The 24,262-nt window shown below is 34.6% G+C and overlaps 1 protein-coding gene across 1 annotated transcript in view; it reads left to right on the top strand.

Annotated features, from left to right (window-relative positions):
• ETNK1 (ethanolamine kinase 1) overlaps positions 1-24,262 on the top strand; it is a 72,876-nt gene that overhangs the window by 42,739 nt on the left and 5,875 nt on the right. Inside the window, exons 5-7 of the mRNA XM_068559736.1 lie at positions 8,322-8,405; positions 10,181-10,341; positions 24,065-24,138. Of these exons, the coding sequence (XP_068415837.1) occupies positions 8,322-8,405; positions 10,181-10,341; positions 24,065-24,138 (319 nt within the window). The remainder of the gene's footprint in view (positions 1-8,321; positions 8,406-10,180; positions 10,342-24,064; positions 24,139-24,262) is intronic.

The raw sequence follows: 24,262 nt of genomic DNA on the forward strand, positions 1-24,262 counted from the left end.
ATTATTGGATAAAGTGGTTTGAGGTTTGGTTGCTAAAACGGTAGGTGCCCTTCAATACTACATTGACATTTTTAAAACGCAATTTTGGTTGAAAGATTAGTATTAATTCAAAAAGTCTGTTTGAAACTTTGAAGCTATTGCATTTTGTAGGAAACCAGTTTTGAAGATAGGTATCATACTTGGAAGATTATTTTGAATTAAAAGTGTGCTGTTGTGAAGATATTGAAGCCAATGAATTCTGATTAAGTGGTCATATTATGTTAAATACTATTTATGACCATTCTTATCAGATTGTAAGCTAAGACTGTTCTAATGCAAAAGCTTTTAATATTTGTAACTGACTTTAATTTGAAGAAAACTAACCAAAGAACACTGTCAAGGGTGGTAGACTGAAGCACATATTTTCAAAAACATACTTAAGTACCTTTTATATTTGATACTTTAATCTGATTAGAGATTCTATTTCTAAAAAATTTTCTGAGCTAACATCTTTATTTTGAATGTCTTGAAGTCTGTGTGGAATCGTTTTTTGAAAACTTCAGGTGTACCCCAAAACATTAAGTACTTGACAGTGCCCTTTAATTTATTATTATCCATTTATTATATACAATTGTCATAGTATATATGTACTACATTATATACTAGTAACCAAATCTCAATGCCATTTGTGAGACTAGAGTATTAGTTATGCATTAAAGTGATGTATATTAGCTTTTAAGTTCAGTGCAAGATCTAATAACACATTATTTTATATAATGGAATTTCAAGTGAGGGTCTTCATCTTACATTTGAAGTGGACACTCAGCTTTATTTTTAACTGCAAGTTAATCCAGAGAATCTGTTATTTCCTTTGGAATATAATTTTAACTCTTCATATTTTTATTTTATAAGTTTCTTTTGAATATTCATTTCACTGAACAAACTTGTTTATAATCTAAAACATAAGGGACCAAAAAAATCAGATTACTATGTCTTAGGTAAAAAAATTAATTTTTGCTTTTTTATTTAACCAGTTGCCTATCTAAACTACTGATTGGTGATATGAAAAGTTCTCATATTTTCCAATAAAATAGTTATGCTTCCGTCTGGCTTTAAGAGTTCAAGGTTGTCATTGTTTACTTTACCACGAGTTACCTAAATCATACTTTTGTGTCTAAGTTTTCTTCCCTACACAGAAGAATAAAACTCACAGTTCAACAAGTGTAAATATGTTGATAGAGTTTTTAGAGTTTGCCCTTCTTCATAGAAGTCTGTTATGTACCATTTGTTTCTTCTTGTCTTTGTGGTTATGTTTGTATGTTAGTTGTGGTGATACTCTGTTCTTTTTTTCTTACCAATGGCTTTATACTGTCCCTTAGGAAAGTTACTTTGGACTTTGTGGCATCCATTAAAAAAATCAATTCCTATGTGATTAGTTGCTACATAAGCATTAAGAAAACATGGTTGGAATGTTGTTCAGGTAAAATCTGAAACTCATGACCATGTGGCAAGAAGCTTGTTCTTTTTATTATTATCTTACTCTGTTTCACATTAGGAGCTAATGGTTTTGAAGTAATGTGACTATGACATATTTGTCTTTAGTTACAAGGAGAAGTAACATGCCTCATACTTTATAAAAGGTAAATTATGTAAATTTAGTAAGTTTAATAAGCAGAAAATATATATATTTGAGCTGTAGCATAGTATTAGTACTTATAATTGCAATATCAAGGAGGATCATGAAAATTAGAAATGTGCACTGCAAAGTTCTTTACCTGAACTTGTTACTTTGTTATAGCATCTAAAAGCCAAGTGTTAAGTCTTTTCAAATTAAAATGGTTTCTACAAAGAATAAATGATTAAGCTATATATTATGTTCACAAATGTGTTTGATTTGTTATCACTTGTTAAATCATTCATGTGATTTGAGGTCAGGACTTCACCATTTTGTATCCACCTATGATATATATAAAGGTAACAAGATGAAAGCCACGGGACTAGCCTTTGCATCATCAAGCTCAGTATCTCTCTATAGTGTGTTTCAGACCCTTAATTTCTTGGAAGTACAAATTTTAGTTAAACTTCATGAATTTATATTGGATCATCTTGAAGTCTCTGCATGTACTTTTCAAACGTAGTAAATTAGATTTTTATATGTTGTAACTAGATTAAAAATCTCTAAGTAACTCTTACAAGCAGATATATTACTCTTAAAAGAGTAATCAAACTCTTAAGTAACTTAAAAGAGAAGTCAAAAAGAATATACATTTTGGAACCAAGCACACTAGTGTTCACATCCCTGCTTAATCACATATGGAAGTAGGTGGTATTAGACAAGTCATTTTATCTCTTCACTAAGTGTTTATATTTGATCCTTTACTATCTGCACCAGAATCACCTAGGGTACTTGGGAAAAATGTAGGTTTCTGGGCTCCATCCAAGACCATCTGAACAAGAATTTCTATTGATGGACTTAGGACTCTGCATGTTTAACAGGTTTCTAGGAAGTGCTTATACTGTTGATAGTCCAGAACTTTTATTTGCTTTATTTGAAATTTAGGAGATGATATCTACTTCAGATGGTTCCTGGAAAGATTTTAGATGATGCATATAATGTAAATAGCACCAGACTAGGTGCTTAGCAGCTCTCAGTTGCAGCTATTATACCATGATAGGAGTTGGCAAACATTTTCTGTAAGGGGCTATGTAGTACATACTTTAGACTTTTCGTCCCATGTTATAGTCTCTGTTTCCACTATTCAGATCTGTGTTGTGGCACAAACACAGCCATATACTGTTCATATAATTCATGAACGAATATGTGTGGCGGTGTTCCAATGAAACTTTGTCTACAGAAACAGGCACTGGGCTGGATTTGGCTTGAGAACACATTGTTTGCCAACCCCTGTATCATGTTTATAGGAGATTCATTATACAAAAATGTATCTGATTCTGAAAAAGTGAAAATGGTTACTATCAGTATAAGCCAGAAGGATTTATGACTCATTGGTATGCGATGACAATTCAGATTATCTTTAAGTGCAATTTACAGATTCTATCTTAACTATAACTTGAGTGATTAATTTAAAGTTTAAAAATGTATATATGTATATGTGTATATACATACTCATATATACACACACACACAGACCGTGAGCACTCTGCAGTTTATAGGCATTTTCACCTGCGAATGTTACAGAACTGGTAGGCATCACAGAAGAAATACTGCTTCTACTTGTTTTCATCATGTCAGTTGACAGGACTCAGGAATATGGGAGAAGAGTAAGCTTCCTTTCTGAAGTTGATGGTAGCTGCCAAGATTTTTGAAAAGTTAGTCAGTGCCAGGAATTAGGTGGTTGGTAAGACAGCAGCCCATTCCTTGGCTTCAGTGAAATGACATCTTAAAAAGGTAAGAAAAGTATACTTAATGATATGATGATAGAATTTGTTATATAATAGTAAAACCAAAAGCAGTGGTTCTCGCTCCAGAATTGTAAGATAAGACTTATATCAGTCATCTTTTAAATTAATCAGCAATTAATTAAAAAGAATTTATACTAAGTAGAACAAATTTCAGTATTGCTTATTGACTGACTTCAAATCTAATATTTTAATTTCAGCTAATCCTTTAACTGCTCACATGTTAGAAGTAATTGCTAAAGCTTTTGAGTTTGTTGTCTCATGTCTTGGTGCTCTGTCAGAATGTTTATTGGTGGCTGTTTTGTTTCTCCTTTTCCCCGCATTCATAAAAGCTTCATAAAAAGCTCACTTGAAGACCTAATATGTTACTTAAAATGGCTGCCATTGATTATTTTCTCTGTCAGCAAATGCAAGAAGCTGATTTACAGCTATTTAAGGAAATACAAATGAGTGGAAGAAAAAGGAAGCTTTTCTGGGAATTACAGAGTAAGCCAGGTTTTTCTTTAGAGTTTTAAATAAAACGATATAAATAGAAAATGGGTGAGTCACCATTCTTAGTCACTTGATTGACTCTAAATCTTATCCACTTTATTATTATTCATGAAAAGGCATTGATACGGTTGTAGTTATTTTATTGATATTTTAACAAGAGTTTTTTGTTTTATTTTAAAATTTAAATTTATTTTTTTATTTGCTAACCTATATTTTCCAGGGTGGAATTTTTATGAAGGATAATCTTAACCTTGTTTTAACTTGTAGTCTGGATCACTATTTAGTATAAAATAAAATAACCCTAAATCAGGTAATAAAAAACTTTAAATGCACTGTAAAAACCTGAACTATCAGGGAAGAGCTACCTAAAATAGTTACTAGTTCAGTGTTTTTTCTTTACTCATACATTCAGTGCCACTGTATGTTCAATCATATACTGGAATAAGAATGTCAGAAATGCCATATTTTGTTCCTCAGTATTTCATGCTTCTCCCCCGCTGCCATTTAAACATGTGTTATCATTGTGTCTGAGCATTTTCTGCAAAACCTCCATTTATTTCACTAGCATTTGAATACTTCCTGTGTGCTAGGATTTGCTCTGTGGATTGCATAAGGAGAAGTGGAAGGGACCTACTGCCTCTCCAGGAAGCCATGTGCCATGTAGTGGGCAAGTCAGATCACAATACAGAAGTTTACATTCAGAATGATGAGTGCTGTGTGGTGAAGGTGTACACGTCCAGGGTAAAGTTACTGGACGCTAGAGTAAGGGATGAAGCGAAAGTTTCCCAGAACAGAATACTTCCTTTTTCTGTGTAATAGAGAGCATTTTGCCAACATTAGTGTAATCATGGTTACTTTTTCTCTCTTGTTCTCTTTCTGCCTTACATAACACTGTAGAGCAAGTAGAGTGAGTTGGAAACATTTTCAGTTTCTCATATTGGTTATTTTGCTTTTCATCTTTATCCTTTTCTCCGTAACAACAATACATAAAAGGAGTCCAAATGAATGTATCATGTGAATTATATAGCCTTAGTTAATAAGCTAATTTTTTTGGTTTTAAAGTACTTTAAATATTGTTTAAACTGTCCTGAGATTTGAACAATTTAACTCAGTAGAGTGTGGATTTCATTACTGCGTAAGAAACAAAAAAAGAAAAATGTAGCTTTTGAAAATTCAGATTATAGTTCTATTCAGTAATCTTATGCTTTACCCATTGTGTGCTAGTGAGTGTGCTAATTATATACAGATAAAATATAGTCTTAGCTCTTAAAGCAATGCTTTACTTTTTAGAGGTCAAGGATCCCTTGAGAATCTGGAAAATTGAGAATCCCCTCAGAATCTGCCTATATAAAATTTTGTGTAAAGTTTTCGGGAGTATTCTCATTTTCTTTCCACCCTTGAATCCCCAATTAAAAATTCATATCTTAAAGAATTAACAAGATAGTCATGCCATATGAGCTATTAATTATTAATAGTGATGTGGGTGTTCCTCTAAATAATTGGAAATTTTAGAATTCAGAAGTTAAATTTGTAGAAGAAAAAAGTTCAGTGCATTTTTTTGGTAGGAAAGCATTTTCCAGTAATTTGATTTTTCTGGCACCCGAAATAAGGGAAGCAGGCCTCTTTAATTTTACTTTGTTGCAGAAGATTAAATTTAAGGTTGAGTTCCACTTTGTTTGCAGTTGTTTGAAAAGAATAGTTAATGCAGATTAAAACAAATTTTTTTTCCTTTTAAGCTTTGTGTCTTGTAAAATGTGAGTTTGCCAAATTTTCTTCATCTGCTACAGATTAGGTATGCCATTGTTGCTGCCATGTGGCGGCGCACCCGTGCTTCTTAAACGCACTGACTGGAGGTTTATCGCATCACTTGTTCACATGCACGGAGCCTGGTAACAGCCTCATCTGTATCTTGTTAGCTTCATTTTCTTATTTTTAAAATTTCATTATTTATAAACTCAACATAGCATTTAAAAATAAAGGCTAGTTTTAATGAATTAATGCTACTACAAAAAGTCATTGCTAAAATTTTCATACTGAAACAGATTTTAACTTTTGTTAAAATGATCTATGCTTTATTTAAATTGTATTTATAAGCAGGCGTGTTTTACCTGCCATTTTATTTATGTTTGCCAAATTCTAAATATAATTTTGAAAATTGAAATTGAAGCTTTTGTTTATGTGGCAAAAGTAAGCTTCAGGACTGGGCTGTGTATTTTTATTGGCATGTAACCGTTAATATGAGCTCTACAAGAATTTGTGTTTAAAAGAGCTAAAGCAATCAACAGCTGCAATTTAAAACATTGTTTATTAAAACTGTTTGGTTGGCTCAGTAATACAACTTAGTAAATCCTCTGGAATCCTGATTTCTTGAAGGCTGGGTGGTTAGGTATTTCCCAAATCGTGTTTAGTCTCTTATTCATCTTAATCTTTTTAAACTGTCATTTTTTTTTCCTCCTAAAAGTAATGTTTATTGCAAAGAATAAAGGAAAAAAGGTCACTTGTCTACCATCTGAAATGAAACTAGTAGAAACATTTTGTTTTGGTTTATTTCCATTCATCTTTTTCCCCCTGTGCATTATGTTTTTTTTTTCTTTTTTCCTCTCTTCAGGCATAATATTTTAATAATTTGGATCACTGTGTTTACTATTTTGTGTCTTTTTTCATATAACATTTGTAATTCTCCTGGTCATTTAATAATTTTTGAAAATGAAATTTTTATCATGGCTGCACAGTATTTTGTCATGATGGTGGTCTTTACTCTCTCATTCCCAAGGGTACCTAGAAAAAAATTTTAAAATATGTTCTGACTTTTCATTTTGGAGCTTATTAGTAAAGTGATTTGGTTAAAGCTTGTTCTGTCTTCCCATTCTGCAGTTTAGTGAAGTGATTTGGTTAACTTTAAGACTTTCTGTGGAATAGTTTTTGTGAATTCAGGAATTTAAACTGGTTGAGTTGCAGTGGTTTATGTAGTCACCAACTTTTAAAAACCTTATATTATTTTGTCAATATGCATATAGATTTTGGTAACTGGGCTTTTATACTTTGATGATCTCACTTATTTTACTCTAGACTTGACTGTTATAAAAATTTTGAATTAAATATTAAATACAATTACATTAAATTTTTTTGCTTTTGTCTAAAATACTCCACTTGCCATTACATTTTTCGTCATATAATTCACTTTTTCTGAGTTTGAATATGATCAACATACATCCCCAGATTAAACATATAAATCTGTATGACACATGACAGTCCAAAAGCTCTTTTATCTGGGAAAAGCCAGTGTGTATAAACCAGAAGTTTGTTTTGTTACCTCAACTTGATGTTTTAAAAGATAATGTAACTAGACATATGCTCTGCATTTTCTCAATATCAGCAGCTTAGAAACTATTCTTACAGCCATCTCTGTTCATGTATCTGTTTTAACTGTTGAGCCCTGTTAGCCTTTGAGTTTGTGATCCCTTGATGTAGACAGTGACCCATTTTGATTTTTTTTTTTTCCTAATGTTTCTCTCTGTCTCTCTTTCTCTCTCTCTTTTTCTCGTCTTTTAAAAAATAGGACCTATATCTCTGTTGAGTCAAACCCTCTCTAATACTCAGTACTCGAAAATGAAGTGTTCTTAAGCAGGAGTTTGTCCCTTGGGCAGGCGGAACAGGATAGTCTTTGGAGAATTATAATGAAATACGCATACCTGTATCTATGTTTAGCACTAATTTAGAATAAGAATCTCTTTAGTTTATGTAAAAATTTCTCAAATTAAAAAAATATTTAAAAGCAACTATACCTTTGCTCTTTTTAAATGATAAAACAACCACCTTAAGGCTGCTCAAATATGCTATTGGAAACCTTAATTATGTAGCATTCCAGGAATATGTAAGTTTTATAGCAACTAACTTCTTAAATTAGGCATGTTGTTACGTTGATCAGCAAGTGTTATAACGTAAGCGCAGGGTTCTCAGAATTCAAGTCTTTGAAAGTCTGTATTTTATTTCCGTATATAGATTAGCTTGTCAATTCACTGTTGGAGTATCATAGATTAATTTTTTGTTAAAGTTGCATAGATTATTAAGTTTCCAAAGATAGTTTTCATTTCTAACTAAACTTGAATTTTTAAGTAACTGATGCCCCCATGTGGTTAAAGACATATTTTGCTTTTGTTTGAACTTGGAGAATGACTGTATTTTGACTTTTCTTTAGTGTAGTGGACATTAATGTTCACAAAGAAGCTGTTGACCCAGATAAATAATTTGAATTTTGTAAAGCTCATTGCCATAAAATTCACAGCCTTACCCTGTATTGTCTCAGAAGTGCATGTAACCAAGCACGTACAATGAGACAAAATATTGGAAGCTATTTAATTATAAATAGCATAGGGATTTTCTGATCCTGTATGTGATTTCTTATGTCTCTGTTTTTGTGTCTCACATAGGTGATGTACAGTTCATTGATTATGAATATTCTGGATACAACTACCTGGCATATGATATTGGAAATCATTTCAATGAATTTGCAGGTAAAATCTAGAGGAACATGTTCCTCTAATGGAGTAGCATATATAATTTTGAAAGGGTGCTTTTCGAATTGTTTTTCCTTTTCTTTAAAGAAGATCAACTGGGGGTAGGAGCAACAATTTTTATTTTCTTCCTGACCTTTTTGGTTTTTCTTTATTATTGGAGGAAAGAGGTGATGACCTCTTCCTTAATTTCTTAAGGAAAATAATGATTGTGGCTTTTTTGTGTGTGACTTTTGTTAAGAATTGACATAGTTGCTTCGTAAATCTCATCTCATCTGATTTTTTCTACACAACAAGTTGGGTAATATTCCCAGTTTACAAATGAGTAAAGTAACTCACCAAGGTCACAGTAAAATGCGAAGAACTAAGATTTGAAACCAACTTTTTAATCATTTAAAAGCCTTTGCTGTTTCTATTGTGTCCTTGGGCTTTTGGAATGTTGTTTAACTAAAGAGCTCAAGAATTTTTTTTTTTTTTTTCCATTGGCTATGAATAATTGAAAACCTGGTCATTTTTACCCCTGAAAATAATCTTTTATTACCATCAAAGATAAAAGTTTAAGTTTTTTTATGTAAGTATAATTAATTTAAAATACATTTTACGGCTATATTTAGAAACATGAAATGCTCTAAAATAGTGAAGATTAGGGAATTCCCCTGGATGGTTTATACCTAGCAGGAACTTTTCATTGCTGAATTTGTATTTTTATATATTTACGTATTCATGTATTTTCATATACTTCTAAGTTATCAGACTGGGTAAAGAGAGGTGGGGGAAAGTTTTAGTTTACATGTTTTCAGTTATTTCCCTCCACCAAGCCTCTATACATGCCATATCCCCACATACATGTTGTACATAAATATCTATAGGGAGGGAAAGCAGTTGTGCATATAATGAGATATCACCATGTTAGTAATATGGATAGTCACTGCTGTGGATACAAAAGAGTGATCTTAATATGATTTTGTGTAGAAAAAAATTGAAAAAGTTAGGTAGAGTTTGGATGTGCAGATAGAAGAGAAAGAGAGGCCACTGCAGGAAGAAGGAAGAAATCTTCAAGATGAGTATACCTATTTCTGTAGGATATAAAATCCATGAAGGAGAATAGAGTGTCATAAGACCAGAGAAGTAAGTTTGGATCAACTTAGGAAGAACCTTGAATGCTAGGCAAAATACTATGAACTAGATTAGTATTTTTCAAACTATACATCATGAGATCAGATATGTGGGGTAATTAAAGCAAGGAACGGAAAAGAAATAGAATGTATCAGAATTGGAAGGTGTAGTTAGGGTAAATATTGTTCTGTGAAATTTAGTATCAGGTGTGTGTATAAGGTTTCAATATAAAAATGTATTTCTTACTCTGTGAGAAATGGTTAAAGAAGCTTTAGAGCCACAGTTCTAGGAAATGCTCTAGATATGAGTGTGCATAAGAATCTCATAAGAATCCCCTGAGGTACTTACTAAAATCGAAGATTTGTGGCTTCTGATGCAGGTGGTTCAAGCTTCATACTTTGAGGAAAAACTGAGGCAATGAGAATTGATTATAGTGATCAACTGTATTGTGCATTAGAATTTAATCTGGAATATATTATGATTGGTTTATTATTCTAATAAATGCTATTTACTTAATAATATCTAGTATTTCAGCCCAAAATGGAAACATTTAATAATTTTTTTCTGAAAACATATGTAGATGGTAGGGATTATTAAAGTTTGCAGAAGATGTGTAATGTGTTCTTAAAAATCTCAGTGTACTTTCTTTTCTATTTTAGGTGTGAGTGATGTAGACTATAGTCTTTATCCAGACAGAGAACTGCAGGGCCAGTGGCTGCGTTCTTACCTTGAAGCCTACAAAGAATATAAGGGTTTTGGGTCTGAAGTTACTGAAAAGGAAGTAGAAATACTCTTCATTCAAGTCAATCAGTTTGCATTGGTAAGTTTAAATTTGAACAATTAATGAAAGATTCTTGATATAATGTTAAAAACTAAAAATTTTCATCATTTTTTAAACAGTTCCCCATTTTGAGTTTTGTGAACTTGTTATTTGTTTAAAATAATGACAAAATGAGATTGTTTAAAATTCCCCCACTGTAATGCTTTTGAGGACAAAAATTTTGTTTCATTCACTGCTATATCCCCAGCCCCTAGAACAACAATGCCTAGCCACATGGTTAAGTGCTCAGTGAAATTATTTGTTTAATGAATGGATTCTAGTTAGAGTTAGGATTAATGTGTGAAGTAGTTTTTTTTAATATCTAATTCTCTTTCTTTATGTTATAAAAAACATAATCAAGGACAGACTTATGGGTAGTAAGGTTTTTCCACAATACATTTAATCATCACATGTTAACATGTTAACATATCATGTTAACACGATAAAAGTAGATTGGAAGGACTAGTAGAATTATGTTTTCATAACCGCCAGTATTTTGTCTTACTGACCTTCTTTTGATAAGAAGTTATTTCCTGCATCTTTGATATTGTAATGCTTTATTATTTTCAAGACCCACTTCTCTTTACTCTAAATGCATTTACGTTTTCAAATTTTAGTTCATTTAAATTACCTTTTGAGAATGACGTGATGCCATTAGAATGAGCTTTCAGCTAAGGTGTTGAGACAATTAAATTGAATACTGGGTTGAAGTTATTTTAGCTACTACTTCTTTTTAGTTTTAATATAATTCTCTGCAGTTGACATGGGGAATATTTGCTATGTAGTCTTCACAAAAAGACCCTATTGGTGGCTCACAGGTGTACTGTTTCCATAGTCTTAAGAGCAGCATTCCCCCAGAGCCATACAGAATACATCTTAAGTAAGAGGTGTGCTGAAAGGTGGCTTCTTTACCTGCTGTTCTGATGTCTATTTTGAGTAGAACTGTTGGTTAAATTAATGACATGCTCTCCAGTTCGTCCTAGGATGCCTGCTGTTTCTATTTATTCTATTTAAGCATGATCTTAAAGTAGAGAATATAGGGTTTTCTTAACAATAATGACATAATTGCTAAATCCAGTTAAAACTCTTCAGTCTTTATCTTACTTGATCTGTCCATAGCATTTGACATTATTTTCCATTGATTCCAATTTTTTTTTCGTTAATTTTTGTGGTCCCATTCTTCCTTGGTTTTCCTCTTTTGTGCCCTCCTGCTTGTCTCCTTCTCTGGCTCCTCTTTCTTCTTACTCTTCCTCCAACCCTCTTACACGCTAGTGTTTCCTAGTATTCGGATTTGGGGCCTCCCTCCTTTCATTTTATGTACTTTATGTACTTTTTTTTTTTTTTTTTTGGCCATGCCACACGGCTTGTGGGATCTTAGTTCCCTGACCAGGGATTGAACCCAGGCCCTCGGCAGTGAGAACACGGAGTCCTAACCACTGGACTACTGGAGAGTTCTCCACTTTATATACTTTTATTGGGTGATCTAGTCCCCTGGCTTTTATTGCCCTTTCTGTTAATGATCCCACTGACAGGCTCCAGATCAGTACTGACTGTATCTATCAGGGGTCCCATTAGTATTTGACCACAAGGTGTCCAAACTTGAATTTTATTTTCTGCATCCTATCCTCTGTCCCATTCTTTATTCTTTATTGTACTATCTTGACTTAATTAAAATGCTGTCCATTCTGTTGCTGTGTTCTGAAACCAGGAAAGAATTTTTTTTCACGTGTTCCTCTTCTTCTCACATTGTTTCTCTTTTCCGGTTCTATTCTAAAATTCTGTCAATTCCAAACCTTTCTCCTTAATTGCATGACCTTTGATTAAGGCCTTTGTCTCTCACCTATGTTAGTCTTTACTGGTCTCTTTACCTCCAGGTTTTTTCTGTCTGTAATTCACACTGTATATTTTAAAAGCGCTCTTTCTAATAACTAGAATCTAATTTATGGATCTGATTGTGTCACTTTCCTACTTTACGACTCCCCATGACTTAACAGAATGAAATCCAAATGATAGCATCTACAAATTGTCTTATTTCCCACTAAATTTCTCACCTCCCACCTCCTCTCTGGCAGAGTCATCTTGTTTTCTAAACACTCCAGGGTGTTTTAAGCCTGTATGCTTTTGTATAGATTATTCCTTTCTACCTAGAATGCCCTTTTCCCTGTATTCTCCGGCAAGTTCCTCTTGTTCCTTATGGATGTGTCTTAAATACTGTTTCCTCCTCTTTCCTTAATCACTTGTCATGAAGAAGACAACACATACATAAGTTATAAAGCTGTTTTGATAAGGGAAGAAAAGGGGTTTGAATAAGATCGAGGTGTAGCTGTTCTAAATAAATAATGTTTGGTAAATGTTTATTGTTTGGTAAATGTTTGGTAATGTTCTAAATAAATAAATGTTTGGTAAATGATATGATCAGACTTCTCAATATTAAAAGATTTCACTTCTAATTAATTGTTTACTAGAATTAATTAATGTTGCGGAGATGACAAACAAAAGTAGGTATTTGCATTACAAAACCAAATAGGGAATACAGGGTTTTTTTTAAGCTTTGAGGAGTTTTTAGACACATTGTTGGCAGACTTCAGTTTCTTTCTAAGTAAACTATTAAAGTTATATTGAGGTTTTCAGGAAACAGTTTGAGGATTCATTTTAGTTATTTGTTCACCATATAAAGCTTTTAATTTTTCTTTGCAACAGGTGTGGGTAGCCTAGGAATTAAAATACCCTTTGATAGAGAGACTTACATATCCATAACTTCCAAATCTGAGAGAAGTAGTATTAGTAAATCATAGAATCACAGATTATTATATTATTTGTACTTAAATATTCTCTCTTTGCCATTTTTGGGAATGCAAAATGACAAATGGGCTATTTCCTCACTTCCCCTTTTATCTGTTTATGAGTCTAATGTTACATATAAAATTTTAATTTTTCACCCTATAAAAGGTGTTACCTACCAAAAAAGTGAAGTTTTATGTATAATGCTTCTCTAGTGTAGAATCATTTAGTTATTTTACATTACTATATGAATAAAAATTGAGAAATACATTTGCCAGCACTGCTTGAAATGGTGGGGAGAGCTGTTTTGATGTTATTTTTAGGTGTAGAATGTCCCCTGATTTTAGTCTTTTCTACTACAGAACCCACCTAATAGGTAGAGATTATGATACCATTTGCAGATGATTTTTATATCATTAGAATATGCTGAGGTGATTAAGACTAATGGTTCTCAAACTTTTTGGTCTCAGTACCTTATTTTACGCTTCCAAAACTTTTTTGAAGGCCTCTACGAGATTTTGTTTATATGGTTTAATTATCAATATTTACCATTCTTGGAAATTAAAACAAATTCAAAATATTTATTAAATACATATTTTTTTAAAAAGCTCATATTAACATAAACAGCATTTTAAAAATGAAAAATAGCTATTTTCCAAATCAAAAAACACTTCAGTGAGAAGGATGACATAATTTTTTATACTTTTACAAACCTCTGTAATGTCTGGCATAACAAAAGCTGTATTCTCATATTTGCTTCTGCATTTCATCTCTTACAATGTATGGTTTCGGTTGAAGTATATGAAGATAGTCCTGTTTCACACACATAGGGTTGTTGGAATAGAGGAGTATTTTGCCTTTTCAGAGAATTGTGGATATTCTTTTTTGATGCTTCACCAAAACTCAGCAAGTGATAGTTTCTTAAAGGTTAATTGTAATGTTCAGTCTGAACACTTAAGTTAACTTTTGTATTCTATTACATTAATCTCCATTAGTTTATCTTGCATTTTGAATGGTTCTTTTATCAATGCGTGATTTTGTAATTTGAATGTCATTCATTAGTCATTTGGAAAATATGGATTTATTGAGCTGTATAGAACTTCTAAAAGTTGATACATCTCATTATATGATATTTAAAAAATCACATTTATTGATATCACCACCAGTATCAGAAAAGTTTTAGGTACTTTATTGAGAAGCTGATAAACTCACAGAGTTGAATACAAATTTTCCAAAGTTCTAATTTTAGGTTGAATAGTCAAAGTCTGTTATTGGCAACAAATACTGTCAGTTATTCTCATTGAAATGACAAGTTCTCTTTTTTATATTTGAGAAATGTCTGCCAAATACCCAAGTCTAATAACTCTAGTTCATATGTCAGTTGTTCTTCAAGTAAAAATGATGTTCCATTAAAAATGTGCCGGTTTATTAGCTCACAACTCAGTCATATGTGGTTTTCCTTGAGACAGCCTTCATGCTTTGGGTATGCATCAGCCATGCTTTATATGTACTTCCTGTATCATCCCACAGAATATCATAATATCATGTACTCAAGGGTGGAGATTTAATAAAATTAATAGTTAAAGGACTTTAACTATTAAAGGACATTCTTTAGTGAGACTGGATTTGTACTGTGAGTGTGTGGTGGTGGTGAGGAATAAGACTACTATACTAATTCAGTTTGGTACCACTACCTTGACTTATGTTAAGGTACCAGGAGCTTCACCCAGTATTGCGTTTTCATCACTGCAAATGTAAACATAGTCGAAAAGACAAGTAACATATTAGTATTATTATGAAAATAGTTTTGGGCCTCAGAATCTTCCATGGATTCATGGACCACTTTGAGAACCACTGATTGAGACTTTCAAAAGAAGGAAGGCATCTCATCTCATAAATCACTTTTCAATACCTGAGACACTGCCTTAGACAGAAAGAAGACCATTTAAAAAAATCTTCATCATTTTTGTCATTTTGGTTTCATATAATTATAATAATTAACATTTTATTGAATGTTTGTTGTATGCCAGCTGCTCCGATGTGGTTTTTTTTTCCACACACCAATCAGTTCTCTAGTTCTCAGCAGGCAGTGATTGGGTGTCCTACAAATTTAACTCAGGTCTGACACTATCCACCTGGAGATAGTGTCAGATTCCATAGGTTAAAGGTTCAGTCCCACAAGACTGCCCCCTCACCCCTTTAGATGCCACTCACAAGTCCACTGGCTTTAAATGGGAGGCTTCCACAACTCCCTCCTTGGGGCCTATTAATTTGCTAGAGTGGCTCACAGAACTCAGAGAAACGTTTACATTTGTTTACCAGTTTATCATAAAGGATATTGTAAGGATACAGAAGAACAGTTGGATGAAGAGGTACAGTACTGTGAGGTCTGGAAGTGTCCTGGGTGTAGGAACTTAACGTTCCTGTGGAGTTTCAGGTGTACCACCCTCCCAGCATGTGCGTAGGTTCTGGTTCACGAAATATGGAAGCTCTCCAAACCCCTTCCTTTTAGGTTTTAGTGGACGCTTCATTACCAAAGCAAGATTGATTAAATCATTGGCCATCTCAGTTTTCAGTCCCTCTTCCCTCCCTGGAAGTCTGGAGGTGGTGGGGCCGAAAGTTCCAACCTTCTAATCACGTGGTTAGTTTCCCTGGCAACCAGCCCTCAAGTTTAGGGGCTTTCTAAAAGACACCTCATTAACATGTGGTTGAAAGGGGCTTGTTAAGAATAACAAAGACATTCCTTTCACGTTTATGGCTGTGGAACTATTTCAGGAACCAATGACAAAAGACCAAATATTATAACAAAAGATGCTCCCAGTTGCTCTATGCTTAGGAAAGTCCAAGGAGCTATGAGCCAGGAACAGTGAATGAAGATCAAATGTCTATATCTTATATAAATTATAATATCTCACTTGCATTTTACAGATGAGGGAACAAATGTACAGAGGGGTTAATTAAGTTGCTTACAGCCACACACCTAGTAATTTTTTTCTAGTTATAGTATTTCTAGTTAGAATAGAGTATTTCTTGGGAAGTAAAGTCTTAGTGTTATCAGAAACTTTTTTTTTTTTTTTTTTTAGATTATCAAATATTTAACTCTGTTTAATGCAGTGTTGTGTAGTCCCAGCCTAGAAAAGCTAAGGAGTACAGTGCAATGGTAAAACTTAGTAGAATCTGACCACTATAGAAAGATATGAAAATTAAAGCTGGATATATAGTAAGGTAGGATTCCAGTAGGGAAAAATATAGATCAATCCATTTTCAAGATATGAGAACAGATGGTCTAAATATTTGGATGTGGATTATAGCTAATCTAAAAATGCATAGGTAGAGATAAATGTAAGCTAAATATCAATCTATGTAAGTGTTAAAAAAGTACACATGCAACTATTTTATTTTTGCTTGTATGTACAATATAATTTATACCAATATTCTGTTTAATGCTTTCAAAGAGAAAGCCAATTGGAAGGCTCATAAATATGTAGCAGAAAAAACTGAAACAGAACAAAATATGTTTTCTAATAAGATGTAATAAGTAGGGATATAAAAAGAATGATGACTAAAAAAGTAAAGTACCAGGTGCTTTAAAAATCTGTCATTAAACAAGATAAATTGAAGACAGTAAAGTAGACAGAAACTAATGGGAAAAAGCAAGCTGGAGATAAGTATTCCTAAGTAATCAGAATGAAAGAAATGCATCTGAACCACAGAAGGCATAAAAACTAGGAGCCAGCATATGCTTGGCAATCTTTTCTGTATAGCTTTACTGAACTGACCAAAACACTGCCAATTTTTTTTTTATTGTAATAATTTTTTATTGAATGAAAGATTTAAAAAATTTTATAGTGCTTTACAATTTCTAAAAGTATCACACACGTGACTTCATATTAACCCCATGATAACCCTTTTTTCCCCCACCCCTATATTGCCCACCCCCACAAGTGGTAACCACTAGTTTGTTCTTTTTATCTGTGGGTATGCTTCTTTTTTTTTTTTTAATTTTTTTTAATTTTATTTAATTTATTTTTTTATACAGCAGGTTCTTAATAGTCATCAATTTTATCCACATCAGTGTATGTATGTCAATCCCAATCGCCCAGTTCATCACACCACCACCCCCACTACCCGCCGCTTTCCCCCCTTGGTGTCCATACGTTTATTCTCTACATCTGTGTCTCAATTTCTGCCCTGAAAACCGGTTCATCTGTACCATTTTTCTAGGTTCCATGTATATGCGTTAATATACAATATTTGTTTTTCTCTTTCTGTCTTACCTCACTCTGTATGACAGTCTCTAGATCCATCCACGTCTCAACAGATGACCCAATTTCGTTCCTTTTTATGGCTGAGTAATATTCCAATATTCCATTGTATATATGTACCACATCTTCTTTATCCATTCGCCTGTCGATGGGCATTTAGGTTGCTTCATGACCTGGCTACTATGTAAATAGTGCTGCAATGAACATTGGGGTGCATGTGTCTTTTTGAATTGTGGTTTTCTCTGGGTATATGCCCAGTAGTGGGATTGCTGGATCATATATATGGTAATTCTATTTTTAGTTTTTTAAGGAACCTCCATACTGTTCTCCATAGTGGCTGTATCAGTTTACATTCCCACCAACAGTGCAAGAGGGTTCCCTTTTCTCCGTACCCTCCCCAGCATTTGTTGTTTGTAGATTTTCTGTTGAAACCCATTCTAACTTGTATCAGGTGATACCTCTTTGTAGTTTTGATTTGCATTTCTCTAATAGTGATGTTGAGCAGCTTTTCATGTGCTTCTTGGCCATCTATCTGTATGTCTTCTTTGGAGAAATGTCTATTTAGGTCTTCTGCCCATTTTTGGATTGGGTTGTTTGTTTTTTTAATATGGAGCTGCATGAGCTGTTTATATATTTTGGAGATTAATCCTTTGTCTGTTGATTCCTTTGCAAATATTTTCTCCCATTCTGAGGGTTGTCTTTTCGTCTTGTTTATGGTTTCCTTTGCTGTGCAAAAGCTTTGAAGTTTCATTAGGTCCCATTTGTTTATTTTTGTTTTTATTTCCATTACTCTAGGAGTTGGATCAAAAGAGATCTTTCTGTGATTTATATCAAAGAGTGTTCTTCCTATGTTTTCCTCTAAGAGTTTTATAGCGTCCAGTCTTACATTTAGGTCTCTAATCCATTTTGAGTTTATTTTTGTGTATTTTGTTAGGGAGTATTCTAATTTCATTCTTTTACATGTAGCTGTCCAGCTTTCCCAGCACCACTTATTGAAGAGACTGTCTTTTCTCAATTGCATATCCTTGGTTCCTTTGTCATAGATTAGTTGACCATAGGTGCATGGGTTTACCTCTGGGCTTTCTATCTTGTTCCATTGATCTATGTTTCTGTTTTTGTGCCAGTACCATATTGTCTTGATTACTGTAGCTTTGTAGTATAGTCTGAAGTCAGGGAACCTGATTCCTCCGGCTCCGTTTTTTTCCCTCAAGACTGCTTTGGCTATTCGGGGTCTTTTGTGTCTCCATACAAATCTTAAGATGATTTGTTCTAGTTGCGTAAAAAATGCCATTGGTAATTTGATAGGGATTGCATTGAATCTGTAGATTGCTTTGGGTAGTATAGTCATTTTCACAATATTGATTCTTCCAATCCAAGAACATGGTATATCTCTCCATCTGTTGGTATCATCTTTAATTTCTTTCATCAGTGTCTTATAGTTTTCTGCAAAGAGGTCTTTTGTCTCCCTAGGTGGGTTTATTCCTAGGTATTTTATTCTTTTTGTTGCAATGGTAAATGGGAGTGTTTCCTTAATTTCTCTTTCAGATTTTTCATCATTAGTGTATAGGAATGCAAGAGATTTCTGTGCATTAATTTTGTATCCTGCAACTTTACCAAATTCATTGATTAGCTCTAGTAGTTTTCTGGTGGCATCTTTAGGATTCTCTATGTATAGTATCGTGTCATCTGCGAACAGTGACAGTTTTACTTCTTCTTTTCCAATTTGTATTCCTTTTCTTTCTTTTTCTTCTCTGATTGCCGAGGCTAGGACTTCCAAAACTCTGTTGAATAATAGTGGTGAGAGTGGATATCCTTGTCTCGTTCCTGATCTTAGAGGAAATGCTTTCAGTTTTTCACTATTGAGAATGATGTTTGCTGTGGGTTTGTCATATATGGCCTTTATTATGTTGAGATAGGTTCCCTCTATGCCCACTTTCTGGAGAGTTTTTATCATAAATGGGTGTTGAATTTTGCCAAAAGCTTTTTCTGCATCTATTGAGATGATCATATGGTTTTTATTCTTCAGTTTGTTAATATGGTGTATCACATTGATTGATTTGCGTATATTGAAGAATCCTTGCATCGCTGGGATGAATTCCACTTGATCATGGTGTATGATCCTTTTAATGTGTTGTTGGATTCTGTTTGCTAGTATTTTGTCGAGGATTTTTGCATCTATATTCATCAGTGATATTGGTCTGTAATTTTCTTTTTGTGTAGTATCCTTGTCTGGTTTTGGTATCAGGGTGTTGGTGGCCTCATAGAATGAGTTTGGGAGTGTTCCATCCTCTGTAATTTATTGGAAGAGTTTGAGAAGGATGGGTGTTAGCTCTTCTCTAAATGTTTGATAGAATTCACCTGTGAAGCCATCTGGTCCTGGACTTTGTTTGTTGGAAGAGTTTTAATCACAGTGTCAATTTCATTACTTGTGATTGGTCTGTTCATATTTTCTCTTTCTTCCTGGTTCAGTCTTGGGAGGTTATACCTTTGTAAGAATTTGTCCATTTCTTCCACGTTGTCCATTTTATTGGCATAGAGTTGCTTGTAGTAGTCTCTTAGGATGCTTTGTATTTCTGCAGTGTCTGTTGTAACTTCTCCTTTTTCATTTCTTTTTTTTTTAACATGGTTTTTAATCTATGTTAAAACACTTTTTTAAAAATTAATTAATTAATTGATTGATTGATTTTTGGCTGTGTTGGGTCTTCGTTTCTGTGTGAGGGCTTTCTCTAGTTGCGGCAAGAGGGGGCCACTCTTCATCGCGGTGCGCGGGCCTCTCACTGTCGCGGCCTCTCTTGTTGTGGAACACAGGCTCCAGACGCGCAGCCTCAGTAGTTGTGGCTCACGGGCCCAGTTGCTCCGCGGCATGTGGGATCTTCCCAGGCCAGGGCTCGAACCCGTGTCCCCTGCATTGGCAGGCGGATTCCCAACCACTGCGCCACCAGGGAAGCCCTCCTTTTTCATTTCTAATTTTATTGATTTGAGTCCTCTCCCTCTGTTTCTTGATGAATCTGGCTAATGGTTTATCAATTTTGTTTATCTTCTCAAAGAACCAGCTTTTAGTTTTATTGATCTTTGCTGTTGTTTTCTTTGTTTCTATTTCATTTATTTCTGCTCTGATCCGTATGATTTCTTTCCTTCTGCTACCTTTGGGTTTTGTTTGTTCTTCTTTCTCTAGTTCCTTTAGGTGTAAGGTTAGATTGTTTACTTGAGGTTTTTCTTGTTTCTTGAGGTAGGATTGTATAGCTATAAACTTCCCTCTTAGAACTGCTTTTGCTGCATCCCATAGGTTTTGGATCATCGTGTTTTCATTGTCATTTGTCTCTAGGTATTTTTTGATTTCCTCTTTGATTTCTTCAGTGATCTCTTGGTTATTTAGTAACGTATTGTTTAGCCTCCATGTGTTTGTGTTTTTTACGTTTTTTTCCCTGTAATTGATTTCTAATCTCATACCGTTGTGGTCAGAAAAGATGCTTGATGTGATTTCAATTTTCTTAAATTTACTGAGGCTTGATTTGAGACCCAAGATGTGATCTATCCTGGAGAATGTTCCGTGTGCACTTGAGAAGAAAGTGTAATCTGCTGTTTTTGGATGGAGTCTCCTATAAATATCAGTTAAATCTATCTGGTCTGTTGTGTCATTTAAAGCTTCTGTTTCCGTATTTATTTTCATTTTGGATGATCTGTCCATTGGTGTAAGTGAGGTGTTAAAGTCCCCCACTATTATCGTGTTACTGTCGATTTCCTCTTTTATAGCTGTGAGCAGTTGCCTTATGTATTGAGGTGCTCCTTTGTTGGGTGCATATATATTTATAATTGTTATATCTTCTCCTTGGATTGATCCCTTGATCATTATGTAGTGTCCTTCTTTGCCTGTTGTAATAGTCTTTGTTTTAATGTCTATTTTGTCTGATACGAGAATTGCTTCTCCAGCTTTCTTTTGATTTCCATTTGCATGGAATATCTTTTTCCATGCCCTCACTTTCAGTCTGAATGTGTCCCTAGGTTTGAAGTGGGTCTCTTGTAGACAGCGTATATATGGGTCTTGTTTTTGTGTCCATTCAGCAAGCCTGTGTCTTTTAGCTGGAGCATTTAATCCATTCACGTTTAAGGTAATTATCGATATATATGTTCCTATGGCCATTTTCTTAATCGTTTTGGGTTTGTTTTTGTAGGTCCTTTTCTTCTCTTGTGTTTCCCACTTAGAGAAGTTCCTTTAGCATTTGTTGTAGAGCTGGTTTGGTGGTGCTGAATTCTCTTAGCTTTTGCTTGTCTGTAAAGCTTTTGATTTCTCTGTCGAATCTGAATGAGATCCTTGCCGGGTAGAGTAATCTTGATTGTAGGTTCTTCCCTTTCCTCACTTTAAGTATATCATGCCACTCCCTTCTGGCTTGCAGAGTTTCTGCTGAGAAATCAGCTGTAAGGTTATGGGAGTTCCCTTGTATGTTATTTGTCGTTTTTCCTTTGCTGCTTTCAGTACTTTTTCTTTGTCTTTAATTTTTGCTAAATTGATTACTATGTGTCTTGGCGTGTTTCTACTTGGGTTTATCCTATATGGGACTCGCTGCGCTTCCTGGTCTTGGGTGGCTATTTCCTTTCCCATGTTAGGGAAGTTTTCGACTATAATCTGTTCAAATATTTTGTTGGGTCCTTTCTCTCTTCTCCTTCTGGGACCCCTATAATGCAAATGTTGTGTTTAATGTTGTCCCATGGGTCTCTTAGGCTGTCTTCATTTCTTTTCGTTCTTTTTCCTTTATTCTGTTCTGCAGCAGTGAATTCCACCATTCTGTCTTCCAGGTCACTTATCCGTTCTTCTGCCTCAGTTATTCTGCGATTGATTCCTTCAAGTGTAGTTTTCATTTCAGTTGTTGTATTGTTCATCTCTGTTTGTTTGTTCTTTAATTCTTCTAGGTCTTTGTTAAACACTTCTTGCATCTTCTCGATCTTTGCCTCCATTCTTTTTCCGAGGTCCTGGATCATCTTCACTGTCATTATTCTGAATTCTTTTTCTGGAAGGTTGCCTATCTCCACTTCATTTAGTTGTTTTTCTGGGGTTTTATCTTGTTCCTTCGTCTGGTACATAGCCCTGTGCCTTTCCATCTTGTCTGTCTTTCTGTGAATGTGGTTTTTGTTCCACAGGCTGCAGGATTGTAGTTCTTCTTGCTTCTGCTGTCTACCCTCTGGTGGATGAGGCTATCTGAGAGGCTTGTGTAAGTTTCCTGATGGGAGCGACTGGTGGTGGGTAGAGCTGACTGTTGCTCTGGTGGGCAGAGCTCAGTACAACTTTAATCCACTTGACTGCTGATGGGTGGGGCTGGATTCCCTCCCTGTTGGTTGTTTGGCCTGAGGCAACCCAACACTGGAGCCTACCTGAGCTCTTTGGTGGGGCTAATGACAGACTCTGGGAGGGTTCACGCCAAGGAGTACTTCCCAGAACTTCTGCTGCCAGTGTCCCCATCCCCTCGGTGAAACAGAGACACACCCCGCCTCTGCAGGAGACCCTCCAACACTAGCAGGTAGGTCTGGTTCAGTCTCCTATGGGGTCACTGCCCCTTCCCCTGAGTCCCGATGCGCACACTACTTTGTGTGTGCCCTCCAAGAGTGGAGTCTCTGTTTCCCCCAGTCCTGTCGAAGTCCTGCAATCAAATCCCTCTAGCCTTCTAAAGTCTGATTCTCTAAGAATTCCTCCTCCCGTTGCCAGACCCTCAGGTTGGGAAGCCTGACGTGGGGCTCAGAACCTTCACTCCAGTGGGTGGACTCCTGTGTTATAAGTGTTCTCCAGTTTGTGAGTCACCCACCCAGCAGTTATGGGATTTGATTTTACTGTAATTGCGCCCCTCCTACCGTCTCATTGTGGCTTCTCCTTTGTCTTTGGATATGGGGTATCTTTTTTGGTGAGTTCCTGTGTCTTCCTGTCGATGATTGCCCAGCAGCTAGTTGTGATTCTGGTGTTCTCATAAGAGGGAGTGAGAGCTCGTCCTTCTACTCCGCTATCTTGGTTCCTCCCTCAGAATCTTAAAATATCGTGTTTAAATGAAAATAGATTGTAAAGCACACATACAAAATTATTGTGCAACTCCTAATTATACAGTCATCTGTTTACTCTTTAAGTCCTACGACTCATTTTTCTCCAGCATAAGTCAAGTTGTGTAACTTTATATCATCGTTGATTGCGCAGAATTGTTGGGTCAATAAAAATTGATTTCAGAAATTTGTCACCCCCTGAACATCTTCAGGTTTCAGTATATGTTTTGTTTTTGAGATTTGGATTTTCCTTTTTGTATATATTTTAAGAAACAAAGTCCTTTGTTAATGTATTTTACAGGAAATCCTGTTAGCAATTATGACCCGTTAAAAACACTTAGCTAACAACATGTATCAGTGCTGATGACCACACAAAAACAATTTTGCCCACACAAAGCATGGTACAGGAACTAGGCTCTATTTCTTTTTTAGTGATTATAATTTATTATAACCTCTTTTGTGGACAGAAGTGGTCTGTAGCCATCCAGATAACTGTACACTTCAGTATTACCTGTGTTTTAGACACTTTGTGGTAAAAAAGCATCAAGAAAGTATTGTTCATGGAGTTGATGAAAAAGGAGAAAACTTACAATTTAATATTTGTTTTACAAAGAAATACATTATCATAATTCTTGATTTTTCTTCCCTTTTTTTAGGCTTCACATTTCTTTTGGGGATTGTGGGCTTTGATTCAAGCCAAATACTCCACTATTGAGTTTGATTTCCTTGGGTAAGTTTAATTTTACTGTATGTATTACATTTGTCTCTACTCTTTTGGGATTTACATGTAGAATTTATAGGGGACATTGTAGTTATTATTTTTAGTCAAATGCTGCAGAGGTTGCATACATTTA

The sequence above is a fragment of the Eschrichtius robustus genome, chromosome 13 (genome assembly GCF_028021215.1).
Source record: "Eschrichtius robustus isolate mEscRob2 chromosome 13, mEscRob2.pri, whole genome shotgun sequence".
Lineage (NCBI taxonomy): Eukaryota > Metazoa > Chordata > Mammalia > Artiodactyla > Eschrichtiidae > Eschrichtius > Eschrichtius robustus.